This window comes from Pempheris klunzingeri, chromosome 22, assembly GCF_042242105.1.
Source record: "Pempheris klunzingeri isolate RE-2024b chromosome 22, fPemKlu1.hap1, whole genome shotgun sequence".
Classification (NCBI taxonomy): Eukaryota; Metazoa; Chordata; class Actinopteri; order Acropomatiformes; family Pempheridae; genus Pempheris; species Pempheris klunzingeri.
The window spans coordinates 5802170-5816395 of record NC_092033.1 but is presented as its reverse complement, the minus strand read 5'-3'; the positions used below and the strand labels follow the sequence as shown (position 1 = coordinate 5816395).

The following is a 14226-nucleotide window of genomic DNA, read 5'->3' as shown; positions in this document are numbered from 1 at the left end:
CTATTTCAGCTGTTAATAGGTTACTTTAAGCTAACTATTTCATCTTCCGTGCTCCCTTCTTAATGAGATTTTGTGCCTTCTCAATCACAACACGTGGTGTTCAGGTGTAACAGCTGATTCGCTGAGGTGGGAGATTGAGGTTCATTGAGGTGCACTGATAAGATAAGATATTCCTTTATTAGTCCCACAATGAGGAAATGTACAATTTCATTACAGATTTGTAAATCATCCTATGGCAGCTTACTTGTTGTTAGGATTAGAAATAGGTGTGATGTTTTTTGAGAATTTATTATCACATTTTGCTCTTTATTTTCCTCCTAAACACAGACATATGGGTATATTTTTAAATTAAGTTAGCTGCGCTCCATTTTGTCGTACGTCCCTTGCAAATGCACCGTCCCGAGTACCCCTGCTGTCTTTCACTCACATGTAACTTTGCAGAAAGCTGTCACAAGTACACAACCTCTGCTGCTGAAAAAAATTACTCATGGAGGAAATACTGAGCATGTGTTCCGCAGTGCAGATGAATTACTCAATGCTCCTCTGACCATGCATGCCTGAGACAAATCAGGGAGAAAATACTACCTAAGTCATAGATGCTCTGGTGAAACCCAACAGTGATTAGAATAATCTAGTACATTTACATTTGATTTAGCTAAAGCTCTTATCTAGAGGGACTTACAATGACTGCAACAGTGGAATGAGCTTAAATCGTCAGTTTGGAAAAGAGCATCAGCTCAAAGCCTCCGTTGTAAATGTATTAGATTGTTTCCACCGGTGTTGGGATTTGCAGAAGCGTCAAACATACTAATTTGGCTTGAGCACAAACTAGAGTGTGTTACATTGTGGGAAGAGCGTGAACGTATGCAAACCTCAGCATTGTCACCTTTATCTGTGTCTCTGCTGGGTTTTTTTTATTTTTTTCTCACCTGCTCGGACACTGCAATGTTTACGGGCTTTTCAGGTCGCTTTGTGTGCCACAGGTCTCTCCCCCTCACTCCGCTGCACATTTGCTTGCGGTCACTGCAAACACAAGTTGTTAAACTCGTACTGCAGCGCTGCTAGGGCATTTTGATTGTCTGTGGAAAGTTTTTTTTTTTTCAGTTGGCAATGAGATACCTATTCAGCGATCCGTTGATGTGTCAGACGTGTGTATTTTTTTATACATACAGCTGTCAGACAGATTGGATCATTTTAATTAAATCACACACACACACAGCCTCTCACACTTAAACCACACACACGTTCTCTCCCATGATATCTCTCTTTTATTAAATGTATAGCATTCTGTATTTCTCTGCTTCCCCTCCTTGTGTTGCTCTGCAGTCTAAACCAGATATCAAAATTTTATGGGGCAATATTCACATTGACACTGAAATGAAAATGGTGCTTTGTGTCTGCAGGCTGGTACCGAGGATTCATCCTGAAGAATCCAAATGTCAAGGTGAGCAAAGTTTTATTTTTTTTTTCTGCACTGTGTGTGTGTGGATGTGCATGTTTTGCCCGCTTTTCGATTGCTTTTAACTCATTTGTACCCAAACTGACCCCTGAAGCCCTGTTTTATGAAGTGTTTTTGTCTCTGAAAGTGTCAACTCACAGCAGGGATGTCAAATTTAAAAGTCCCCCCTGGGTTTTTGCCCAACAACTGCCAGCGACAGATGACAGCTGTACTTATTGTCATCAAAATATTTCACTCTGTTAGTTGGTCAAACCCAATCCTTTACGCTGATGTGGCGAAAGTGCTCAGCATGCACAGACAGCGCTCTCCCTCAGGTCTCTCGCTGTCTATGTAGTCTGGTTGCGCATTTTAGAGCAGGAACACTTGAGACAGTTTTTCATGACAGATATCATGACATGTCGGCAGGATATTGAATAACAGCAGCCTTCCATTCTGGTTCAGCTGCAGGACGGCCCGCTGGCCTGGCTGATCGGGACAGGAACCATCTTCAGTGTTATAAATTACACTTGTGTTTTTCCAGCTTTCGGTGCGCACATGTGCAGTTAAGGGAAATTTTCATTGCATAATTTCCTGCAGGGTTTTGTCTCTAGGAGCATCACCACAACATCACACATGGACTAAAAGTTCTATCAGATACATCATATACACTGTTTTTGATTTAAGATCAAATCAGATCTTGGCACAGACATTTCATGTGTTTTTTCATGGCTGCTCGTCTCAGCAACATGAGTCACATGTGGACACTGCTATGGCTCCTCTGAGTGCTGGGAAACTGAGTTGTTGCAGAGATATGAGGTTTCTCGAAGTGGGATCATTACAGGAAACAGAGCTTCCTTTGATTCTTCTTTTCTCCGTGTCTTTGCTCTGTCTTTGCTTTTTTACACACGGTAATTCTTCTTGTCAGGGCTTCATTATAAGCATGTGATGTTTTTTTTCTTTTTCTATTTTCCATTATCTACATTTCACAAGAGGACGCTTTGTCAATAATTTGCACAGTGAAAGATGTTGGCAGTGGACACATCACTCAGTAAGACCAGTGTTGCTTATTAATACCACGAGTAATACTCTAATGATTAATACCTATTACACCAATAAGTCCACATCTGACATAGTTTGAAAATAAAAACCCTGCTCAAAAAGACCAACCAATTAAACCAACCTGAAGTCAATAGTCTTAATTATGCTTCATATCCCGAGCTCAAAACACACTCTACACTCACGCTTTAAAGATAATATGAACCAAGTTGGGAGTAAAGTGTTAGGTGTGTTTCAGACTCCCTGCGCGCATGAGTATGCTGCATTTATCCTCAGATACTTAAACATAAGTTCTGCTTTGATCTTTGAAGTCAGTAGGGAACAACTAGCAGTTTATTAGCGTCAACCAGGGTGCACACACACACACACACACACACACACACACACACACACACACACACACACAGAAACACTTTTCATCTTTTTTTGTCTCCTAAATCCCATTGCTGCTTGCTTTTATCTCTTTGTCTGTTGCTCCTCTCCCATCTTTTAACCCACAAACACACTTAGCAGCGCATTGATTATGTGCGTCACTGCCACACGTTAACAGCTGCATGCTAATGGAACTGGAATCGAATGACTTGCTGAGCATTAGAGGGGCTGCTCATTAACCTGTTTATCCTCTGCCCAAAGGGGATCTTCCCATCCAGCTACATCCACTTGAAGAATGCCCACGTCAAGAATAAAGGGTTAGTGATGCCATGCTTTTTTTTCATCTGTTCCTGACCCTTTGTGTGTGCAGGTCATCGTATCAGTTTTGATTCATTTCATCCTTATGCACGGCTGTATGTTTGTAGGCAATTTGAAACAGTCATCCCTGTTGAAGACTCTGTCATCACAGAGATGACATCGACGTTGCGAGACTGGGGTGCCATGTGGAAACAACTCTATGTGGTAAGACACACACACACACACACACAGTTTGCATCGATTTTTAAATATCACCAGCGCCTACGCGAAGCTGCCTTTTTAGCTTTCTCATGAAGGGAATTTATTTGGCTTGGGGTAATTCAGAAGTCGCAAACAGTCAAAGCTTTTTCATACACATTCATTAGTTGGATTGATTGTGTTTGTGGCCTATTAAGCTATCTGGGGTGCTGATTAAATCGAGCTGATGAATACTCGCAGATCAAAGTGCATAAATTTTCGACAAAAAGCAGCAGGACACTGAAGCTAATTTGCACAAATCCATTTTAAGTCCCGCTGTCTGCCTCTCTCTCTGGGTCGCCCTCTTCCTCTCAGTGTCGATTTGGCTCTCTAATGTGCATCCTGACACTTTGTTTCCACTTATGTTTTTGGGTGGCTCAATGCAGCTGTACTTGTTCATCTTCTCGCCCGTCATCCTCATTCTGTCTCTCCCTCTTGTCAATTTCTCCTTTCATTCATTCCTTTGACTGACTCACTTTGCTCCTCTACTCATTTTCTTTCCCCCTCTCCGTCCCTCCCCATCGTTTCCTCATTCCACAGAAGAACGAGGGGGATTTGTTCCACCGACTTTGGCACGTGATGAATGAAATCCTGGACCTGAGGAGGCAGGTGCTGGTGGGCCACCTCACCCATGACCGCATGAGGGACGTCAAGCAGCACATCACAGCGAGATTGGACTGGGGCAACGAGTGAGTGGGAGAAAGTCAAATGCCCAATATTGTTCATGGGCAGGTCCTTTTATTATACACAAACACAACATTTTATTGTTTCATCTTAAAGGATCATGTCTGTTTGTTTTCCTACGTTTTCAGTCATTCATTATTCATTGGTTAAACTTTTGCTTCTAGTCTTCAGATTGATTTTCTGCCCTTTGCTCAGTCACTGGATTCTGTTAGCTCTAAAGTATTGTATGACTAGAGGCTTGCTTGAGAGCAGCAATCCATCGCAGGGAATACTCAGTCAGCTTTATGTTTGGTAAAAGTTGTTTTGTTTTGCATGGTAATGCAGTTGTGAACCAGAACCATTATAAGTCTCGCTGCTCAATAAAAAAAAAGTGGGACATCAGGGATTTGAAAGTTTGCTGCTGAGCTGCAGTCTTTTTAATGCAAAACATCACCAAATTCATATCAGTTATACTGGCTGATTGTTTGCCTTACATCAGCAACCCAGGAAACTTAACTGGAGAAACCAGGGAGTAATTCTTTTATTCTAATGCCATAGTTCCTGGAACCCAAACAGTCCCTGTTGCGGGTGGAACTGGTGATCCAGGAAATGTTGAGGCAGAGTTTTCAGTGCTGAACATGGCCCACTAATTAAAAAAGACTCTTCAGCTGCTAAAACATAAAGTTATCCTTACAAGGATTAACAAAGCTGTACTGAGTTGAATTGAATTACAGCTTGTGTGCTGCGTTATTCCACTCACACAATAAGCAACCACCAATATTTGTAACGAGGTGCAGAGAAACAGAACTTAATATGCCATTTGTTTCGAAACAATTACACAATGAAGTAGAAATGACTAACCATGAACAGGGTTCATGCTTGAAAGTTTGGAAAATGCTTAATTTTAACCATTAGGTTTTAAAGCTAAAGGAGAATATGCTCACTTTCAACATAATCTGGTGTTTCATCCACACAATTACTCACATACACCAAAAATATTTTAGTAATTGAAAGGAAACAATCCTGTCAGCTTATTTGTTTGTTGTTTGACACTATACATCTATGACTATGGGTGTAAAGGGTTTCTGTGCACTTTTTTGCAGTTTCATTTATAGTCTCAATTTAGATGTGATGGCTAACACTTCAAAAGTCTGCGTAATGTTGGTATCTTGAAAGGCGCTTGAATTTCCTTTTTAAAAGCTGTCTGAACGCTGCATACAACACTAAGACAGGCGCTCTAGAGTTTGTAGAGAGTTGTGGTTTAACTATGTGGCCAAAAAAGGCTACATGTATGATCTCCTAACATAACTATTGCAGCTATGCTTTTAACAACTGGCTCTAAAATCTTGCATGGCTGAGCGTCTTTGAATGCACCGCTGATGAATCATTCCCAGTCTCACTTCTGCATTATCACATTATGGCAACATATCCTCCACTAAATAAATGAACAGAACAAATCAAACTGCATTTTCTCTGAGGAATAACCTGCAGAGAGTTTTATGCTGCATCTGCCGGGAAGGTGGGAAAACAATCTACAAGGCTAGACTTAAGTTTGAGAGATGGTTATAAATCATATCATATCGTATAAATCAGAATTGTAGTTAATGAGGAATAGTTTCAGCTATTAAATAAAATTGTCACCTAACATTAGTGTTTGATTTAACCAACACTTGCAAGCCAAACTTATTTGGAAAATGACAAAGTCTGATCTCACATTTCTTCCCATATCTTAGGAAATTGGAATAATACCAAATACGTGATTCAGTTACTTGTTTGTTCTGGCTTCCTACGGCTTTCTGTAACTCGTCTTTCCTTCTTTCTCAGACTGTCTCCCTCTCCCTCTCCCTCTCTCTCTCTCTCTCTGGCTCTTTCTTCTGTCCTTGTGCCTCTTGTCTTTTGTTGTCACCTACCATCCCTGCAGGCACGCTCCCCACTCAATCAAGTGTCTGTTCCCCCTCACACAGACGGCACTCTCTCCATCCTTCCTCTCCCTTTCCTCTCCATGCCATGGGGGTGATGTATAAAAAATGAAAAAAAAAAAGCTCCCAGCTTCTGTCATTCTCCCTTTATATCTGTCCTTACCCTTCACTCTCCTTCACTTCCCTGCTGTGGGCCCTCCTCAAACACGCACATACACCCGTCCTTAGTGAGGAGACGGGTGGACAGTCCCTCGCTGTGGGCTGTTGCATGGTCGACCGGGCCTGTCTCTTTTATTGCTGACAAGGAGAGACACTGTAGCGTGCCGATTTGGTCCACTGAAAGGGCCGACGTAGAGAGGATGAGAGGAGGAGAAGGAGAGCGAAGAGGAAAGTGAGAGGTGGAGCTGTTTGTGAAAAACTTATGAGAACTTGAAGGAACAGAGAGGATTAACGGATGGGGAGAGGAAAAGATGGAGGGGAGCAGTTAGAGGCAAAGGGAGAAAGAGGGCAGCGAGCATAGCAGGGGGCTAAAGAGGGCATTTTTCTGTTTATCTGTTCTTCAGAGAGGACAACGATCTGTCAAGTTTGTTTAGATAACTGATGCAGGTGATCTGACAGCAGTGGTTTGCTATGAGTCTGCACTCTTGTGGGTCTATATGCTGTGTGTTTGCTCACTTTGTTGGTGTCGCTCATGTGTTACAGACAGCTCGGCTTGGACCTGGTCCCCAGGCGAGAGTTCAGCATGGTGGACCCGGATGAAATCAGCGTCACAGAGCTTTACAGACTGGTGAGTGTGTCCTCCTGCTTCCGTCTCAAACTAGCACCTCATTTAGGCAGCAGGATGGTGAAATGAAATGCTAAATCCAATACAGCACATCACTCGTGTATGTCTGATTTCCCTTTTCATTAAGTTCATTTATAAGGCAATGCCAGTAAAATAGCTTAGATGTAGAATTGGTCATGTTTCAACAAGCTGCTTACTAATAGTTCCAAAATCCTGTCTATGTAGACTCCCCAAATGTTTCTAAAACACAAACAGGATGAATAGATATAGGATAGAGGCTGTGCTCCAGGATAAGTGGATATAAATATGCATATGATACAGTACATTTCTATCCAGTATGTTACCATTTTGACTAAAAAAATCAAATCGTCAGTCACAGACTTACAGCTGCTGCTTGCTTCAGGCGAACAGCTTTAAACAACATGTTCTACAGCAGACAGCTGAAGGATATTTTTTTACCATGCTGTTCTTTCAGTACTTTGTCTGATCCAGCTAACCTCTCTGTTGATGTGAGAAGAGAAAGTTCTTCCTTAAAGCTGGCAGGTGGCAGAGGCGGCAGACCACATGAAACCGTGCCCATACCTCCACCTAAGCTGTGGAAACTAACTTCCCCATTTGGGTTTCAGGAAAATAATGAAAACCGTGGAGTTGATTCACCACAAAGTGCATTCAGTAGCTGTTCTGGAGCTTTCGATTGTCCTATAAAGGCTTCATGATGGCGTCAAAGTTTACTGAGAGACTGAAAAAAGTAACTGTGAAGCCAATTGAAACTGTCCCCCGCTTTAGCTACTTTTCACGGTATTGATACACAACTCCCTCGGGTGCAGTGTGTGCCGCTCAATGGGCTACTGGCCTCATGTAGAAAAATGTAGTATATTTGAATTTCTGAATGTCCCCCTGGACCATCTGTCTCCCCACCTCTCTCGCTCAGTCTCGCCTTCTTTTCCCTACTGTTTATTCCCTGCTTCCCCTTACCATTTTCTCCAAGCCCCTACTGCTGTTACCATGGCAACCACTTCTCTGCCCCGATACAGTGCGGGGAGAATTGTATCACACACACACACACACACACACTGATGGCTTTCTCTACGCAGGGGTAATTGAAGCTCTTAATCCATCTGTTTCTTTTTATGTTAGTCAAAACAAAAGCAGGCATAGCAGGGTGAAAGCTTAACGCACCTCCATTAAATGGCGTACAAAATGAGCAAATGACTGCATTTCCCTTATATTGAGACAAGATAAAGGGACTGGCACTCAGTGCCGCCATCCACTTACATAAACACATATACACTCGCACCGAGACACAACACACCATCACCCAAATGACATCAATATTTTTCAGAGAGATCTTTGTTTATGAGAACAAGCTTCTTTGTTTCTGTCTTGTGCTCTGCTGCTGTGGTGGGGCTTAATTAAATTGATGGGGGATTACCTTGTGTGTGTGAGTGAGTGTGAGTGTATGCGTGTGCGTGTGCATGTGCGTGTGCGCTTAAATGGCAGTAGGGCATTACTGTGGGAAAATGTAGCCTGACTGCTACATTGTGTCAAAGAATTATGAGATATCTGCCCAGTGAGGAATAAAGGGAACACTGAGAAGGATAAAGGAAGGACATTCAGTGCATTGAATGAGAGATTTAACACAGGCATCAAATAGACTGTAATGGATGAGTTAGATTCCCAAATGAAATGTACATAAAGAAACATTTATGAATATTTTGTTTCTTTTTATGACATTTCAGCCCAACATGAGTGACACTTTTCCAAATCTGTGTCAAAATGTGTGAACATTTTAAAATTATGTTATGATCAATTCTGGTGATATTTTAGATTATACTGCAGATTATTATTTTTTAATTACAATGGATCAAATGTCTGCATATTATGAGAGGGATAACTCGCAGTGACAAACCCGATGTGAATTTTCACCAGTCTCTAGTTCTCCGCAGCTCCATATGTTGCATTTAAGCATCTTTTAGCTCGTTGTTTTGGTTTTACTGCCAGCAACTTTAAAACTTAACTTTAAAGCTGTTTTCAGCTAAGAAGCTCTGATACTGTAAACCCACCGTAGACCATCTGACCAGCACCCAATAACAGACAAGGAATGATGCATTCAGCCTCTAAAGTGTCAGATGTGTCCACGAGGAGCTGAAGGAGGACAGACAAGAGCTCAAGTGAGGGTGAAGATTTGACTTACATTTGTTAGGTGGACAAAAACAGGACTCTGTGAATGCTGATGTTGAAACAGGCGACTGTTTGCTTCACCATAACAGCTTCATATATGTCAATGTGCTGTTGTAAGGTAGCTATACAACATTGGGACTCTTCAAGAAGAGATTTCCTTAGGATGTCCTTTCTATTGTAAATTTGTCCGTGGACTTGACTTCTGAAAAACAGACACCCTTTGAATCATTTTATTCGGTAGTGGCTTTAAACCAGAATGGCTTCAAACTTCCCGTTTTTCCCTTTGAGAGTGAGTTCAGTACAAAGTGCGAGCGGAGCAGATCGGAGTTTAGATCCCAGAGCGAGGAATTCATTACCGGTGGCAGATCAGACTGCAGTGACGGATAGCTGGGGCCTGGCCTGGACGTGCTAGTTAAATGACTCCAGTTATCACTAAAGCGATACGCACACATCTCTTGCTTCCTGCTAGTGTCGCACAGGTCTCCCTCCCACAAGCTTAAAAGAGGGATGGAAAGAGGCTTAAATAGTGATGTAGAAGTGAACGATGAAAGGCGGCTGCGATGGAGGGATGCAGAAAGACTAGAAGTTTCTCTGTGGCCTCAGTTTGACCCCTCAGTCCTTTTTTAAAAAAGCTCCTTGTAGTTCAACAGTCACTCCGCCTGGTGCTGCTTCATGCTGTTTAGAAAAAGATTACAGACTGAACAATTATAAGACGGTTGGGCAAGCACACACATGGTCATGCTCTCTCGTCCTCCACTCGTTTCCCTCAGCATTTTGTGATGCCAGCAGAGCTGCCAGGCTGTCATGTCTATCCTTTTGTGTCTAGTCATGCTGAAGCTGTCATATAACCCCAAACTGCTCCTGCTGGGCAGCTTAAATGACACGCTGAAAATAACCTCATAATAAAATCCCACAGCATAAATTAGGCTTTCCTGGACCTAGTCATTCTGTGTCAAAAACCAGGGGCTCTGCCCTGTTTTGTAGAAAATAACTGATCCTGTTGTGAGATCATTCTCCAGCTTGTTTCCTACTGGGGCCTCAGAAAGGGCAGAGGAGTCACACCAAAGCAAAACATATTCATCATTCTGACAGATATTGCAATTGTAAAATGATTTGTGGCATAATCTTCAAGCATGTTTAAGTCCTAGAGGACCATGTTAGTGATTTTTATGACTGTAGATATAGTACGTCCAACTGTACTATGAGAAAGCATATCATACATTTCAGAGTGGAAGCAACACTCTCCAACCAACAAAGCTCCTCTAAAACGTTACAGTTTCACAATTTCTTTCCATGACCTTGCGTTTTTTAACATATGTGGCCAAAAACTAAGGAAAGCTGCTGCAAATCCATAAATTCCTGTCACAATAACGACAAAAAGTTTAGCTCATACAGAGATAGTGTATATATATAAGATATCACACAGATGCATGCTTTTTAACGTTCCTTTAGGGACAATCCTTTTGGGAAATCCATTTAGATTAGTTAGATGAGACGATTGATACTACTGTGTCTGTATTGTAAATATATAGTTGGTTAGCGTAGCTTAGCATAAAGTTACTGATCTGCCCAAGAAGTAGTCTGGATCCTAACCTGTAAAACCAGGCTAGCTGTTTCCACCTGTTTCCAGTCTTGGTTAGCTTGCTAAGCTAAGCTAATCAGCTGCTGGGCCCAGCCACTTATTTACTGTACAGATGTGTTTAACGCTAGCAATAAATTAAATAAGTATTTCCCAAAATATTGACCTGTTGGTTTTAATACACCAACAAGCTCAAACATGGTTGCTTCTACAGCACCACCCAACAATATGCAACTCTGAGGACAGATACAGAAAATGAAACCTTTAGAGGACACAAGATTCCTCCTGTTTTCATATAATCTCCGCTGATAATATACTGTTGAATCTGACTGGTATTATTGTGTGTGTGTGTGTGTGTGTGTGTGTGTGTGTTTTGCCCTTGCATATTTTTTCTATTCCTTTCCCTTTCTTCCCTCCTCATCCCTTTCCCTCCCCATCCCATCTCTTTACATCCCACTACAGAAGTGAATGTGGAGCACTGGAGCACAATTTGGCACTGGCTCTACTGGCCATCTGGTGCTCTGTCTGTATATATATGTGTGTGTGTGTGTGTGTTTGTTTGTCCTTGTATTTTTGGATATTGACAGCAGATTAGAATGACCGTCTCATAAACAGAGCTGTAACGTGCGTGCGTTGATGTGAATGGTACTTCCAGCAGCGCACCATGCTGTGTGATACTGTATCGACCCTTTTTGATAAAGGTTGACTTAATATAACATGTTACATCAGACACTGACGGTGCACTAGCAGACACTGAGATGTGACTTTGGGCTGCAGTGTTTGCTCACATTTGTATTCAGTGGGAATCTCAATGCTTGGGTTTCTGTTTTAGGCAGATTAAGCAATCGGTTGAAGAGGATGCAAATCACGACACTATTATTTCTTTGTGTCAAGAAAGTAATTAACCTACTTAAAGATAAATGCCTGAGGTAAATAAATAAGAAGCAGTACAAGTTTGGGTGTTTTCCTGGATGAATAGTCTGAGAAAGATTTCTGTGAATGCCCTGTGAATGTCGTAAAATACAGAAATAACTACTGTGCATATTTGTTCATACGCATATCTTTATTTACAGCAATATATGCTTCCAGTGTCCAATTTGCTTCTTTTGCACCAAGACTGCAACAAAGAAACACCCAGACAATACAGCTGGAGCCCTCACATATTAGCCTCTGGTGCTGTTCACAGTCTGCGATATTACACGCTTTATTAACATGATCTATATCAACACAATCTATATCTTGGCCCTGTTTTTACTGTCTGCAAATATATATTCAAATCTGCAGCAAAGCTCCTCCCATCGGTGAGGTGTCTCAGAGGGATATTTGTCTATCTTTGATGAGGAAACTCAACAGTAAATACAGCAGCTCTTGAATGTCATTGACCGGTTTTAGAAGACATGTAACCACATGTTGTTTTTTCCCTGGTATTATCTGTGTTTGATAAGCTTTGATCCTGCATTTGAGGATCTTTTAGGATTTAGAGCTTATGGATTTCACTCGTTTTTTAAACCTTTCCCTATCCATCCCTTCAGTCCTATTTAATAACAGTACAATATGTACATTCATCGAATTTGTTTTATTTTTTGCGGTTCTGATTTTGCAGTTACAGATTTCCCGGCTCAGAGTACCACAAGGAAATCGATTTGAACTAATACTGGTCTCTACTCTCTTCTGCAGATGGAACATCGCCATCGCAAGAAAGACACCCCTGCGCCGGCCAGCACCCATCACTTGTTCGTCCACATGAAGAGTCTGATGAGCGCCAATCTGGGAGAGGAGCTAGAAGTCTTCTTCCACATTTATGATGGACGGGAGAACCGGCCGCTCAGGTAGAGACAGAAAATAATCTCCCATAATTTCAAAATGTAAAAAAGAAAACATATATGTTTGCTAATACCTTTTTGAATGCAGTCTGTAGCAATGCAAGTGTGGGTGATTGGCGATTGCAGGGGGACATTTTGAATGGCTCTCCCCTCTGAAAACGCCTGCTCTGATTATATTCATGAAGCTTAATTAAACGAAGCAGGTTGTTAACATGCACGCTGACACATAAAAGAGGGCACAGCCATGCTATTTTCTCATATAAGGGGTGTCCATGCTGTCCACATTAAAAGGGCCCATCACCCTGGGTGCACATGTCAGACACACACATGCACACACTCCTGATGGGGCGTCGGCCAAACGCAAGACTGTGTTTAAACTCCCTGGTTTCATAGTTCAAAGCGAAAGAATTCCATTTCATGTAACAAACAAGTGGATTCGCCAGGCAAGGAAAATGAGTGGGTTGAAAAATGAGCACAGCAACACTGAAACTTCTTTTGATAAGTCATGCTTGTGCTTGACGCTACTCTCCGCCCCACAGGGTCACATCAGAGGAACAAGGGTGATGTTGACAGGACTCATTGCTTTATTATTTTGTCTCGGCATACTTTAACACCACAGTTATTTTTTTCCTCTATTTTTTATTCGCGACATTACTGGCAGACATTGAAACCACCGCGCTAAGCTTCTTGAAACCTTGCATGAAGAGTCTGTGGTTTCCACCACCACTCTGTGAATAATAGGACACAGGAAAAGAGGTTCTATTTTTACTGGAAGTGCACGAGGCCTTTTGTGTCAATATGCATGTACACACAAGCACACAGACACACAACACTTTTAACTTTTGATGTATAGTCAAAGGTCTTGCTATAATGAAGGTTTTTTTGCCTCCTGCCAACCTGCACTTTGTCTCAAAGTGGGTAATTGCCATCCAGTAACATCCTATCAAGTTCCACTCGAAGCACCTGCATCCACTCGTCTCTATTTCTGTCTTGTCCGTCTCCCTCTCTCCATTTCTTCCTACTTTGAAATATTGAGTACCTTAGCCAGGTAAGAGTGATTAGACTCCTTGTGTTCTGTCATGCATTTGAGCTTCAGTTGTCAAGCTCAAACATCTGCCACAAATACACCTTGTATACCGTTAAATATCAGACAGCAGAAAGCCAAGAAACAATACAAAGCTTACGGGCTTTTATCCAGACTTATTACAGCGAATAATATGATAAAGAGACACAAAGGTCTAGTTTTCACACAGTTTATTGTGCTACCTAAACGCAGTGATAAATGCCAGTTAGAGGCCATAACCATTGTGTGTTAGTGGTTCTGTCTTTGAGGAAAAATCTCGCACTGGCAGCTCGCCAACGTTGTCTCTCACTGTCTGGTCTCACACACACACATTTACGCAAGATGTCTGGCATGGAGCCATTTCGACACTTCCTTCTGTGCTGGCAGTTTCAGTGCATATGTCTGTGAGTGTGTGTGTGTGTGTGTGTGTGTGTCAGAGACCAGATGGGGGCCCGACCCGTTGTCTCAGTACCATGCCAACACCAGCAGCCCCTGTGCATCATGGCAGCTTCTTTGTGTTCAATACAGGCTCCTTGTATGTCTTTTCAGCAGGACACACACACACGGTGGCATACTGTACCATGCTCAAATGATTCTGTTGTTCTGTCTGCCCCAGATCAAACTCACATATTCATGACAATGATGTTAAGCCTTGATTTACTCTGTCCCCTCAATACACACTCAGCTCTAACCGGGTCGCCTGTGGAAGACGTGACATGAGTGTGTGTGTGTGTGTGCATGCTTTTCAGTTTGCTTTCATTTTGTGTAAACAACAGAGGCCCAGTGTGTGTTT

General features: G+C 42.1%; 1 protein-coding gene across 1 annotated transcript in view; it reads left to right on the top strand.

The window, feature by feature from the left end:
- The window catches only part of dock4b (dedicator of cytokinesis 4b), a 105589-nt gene that overhangs the window by 31988 nt on the left and 59375 nt on the right, over positions 1-14226 (top strand). The window contains exons 3-8 of the mRNA XM_070853742.1: positions 1404-1444; positions 3128-3183; positions 3292-3388; positions 3962-4110; positions 6706-6790; positions 12225-12376. Of these exons, the coding sequence (XP_070709843.1) occupies positions 1404-1444; positions 3128-3183; positions 3292-3388; positions 3962-4110; positions 6706-6790; positions 12225-12376 (580 nt within the window). The remainder of the gene's footprint in view (positions 1-1403; positions 1445-3127; positions 3184-3291; positions 3389-3961; positions 4111-6705; positions 6791-12224; positions 12377-14226) is intronic.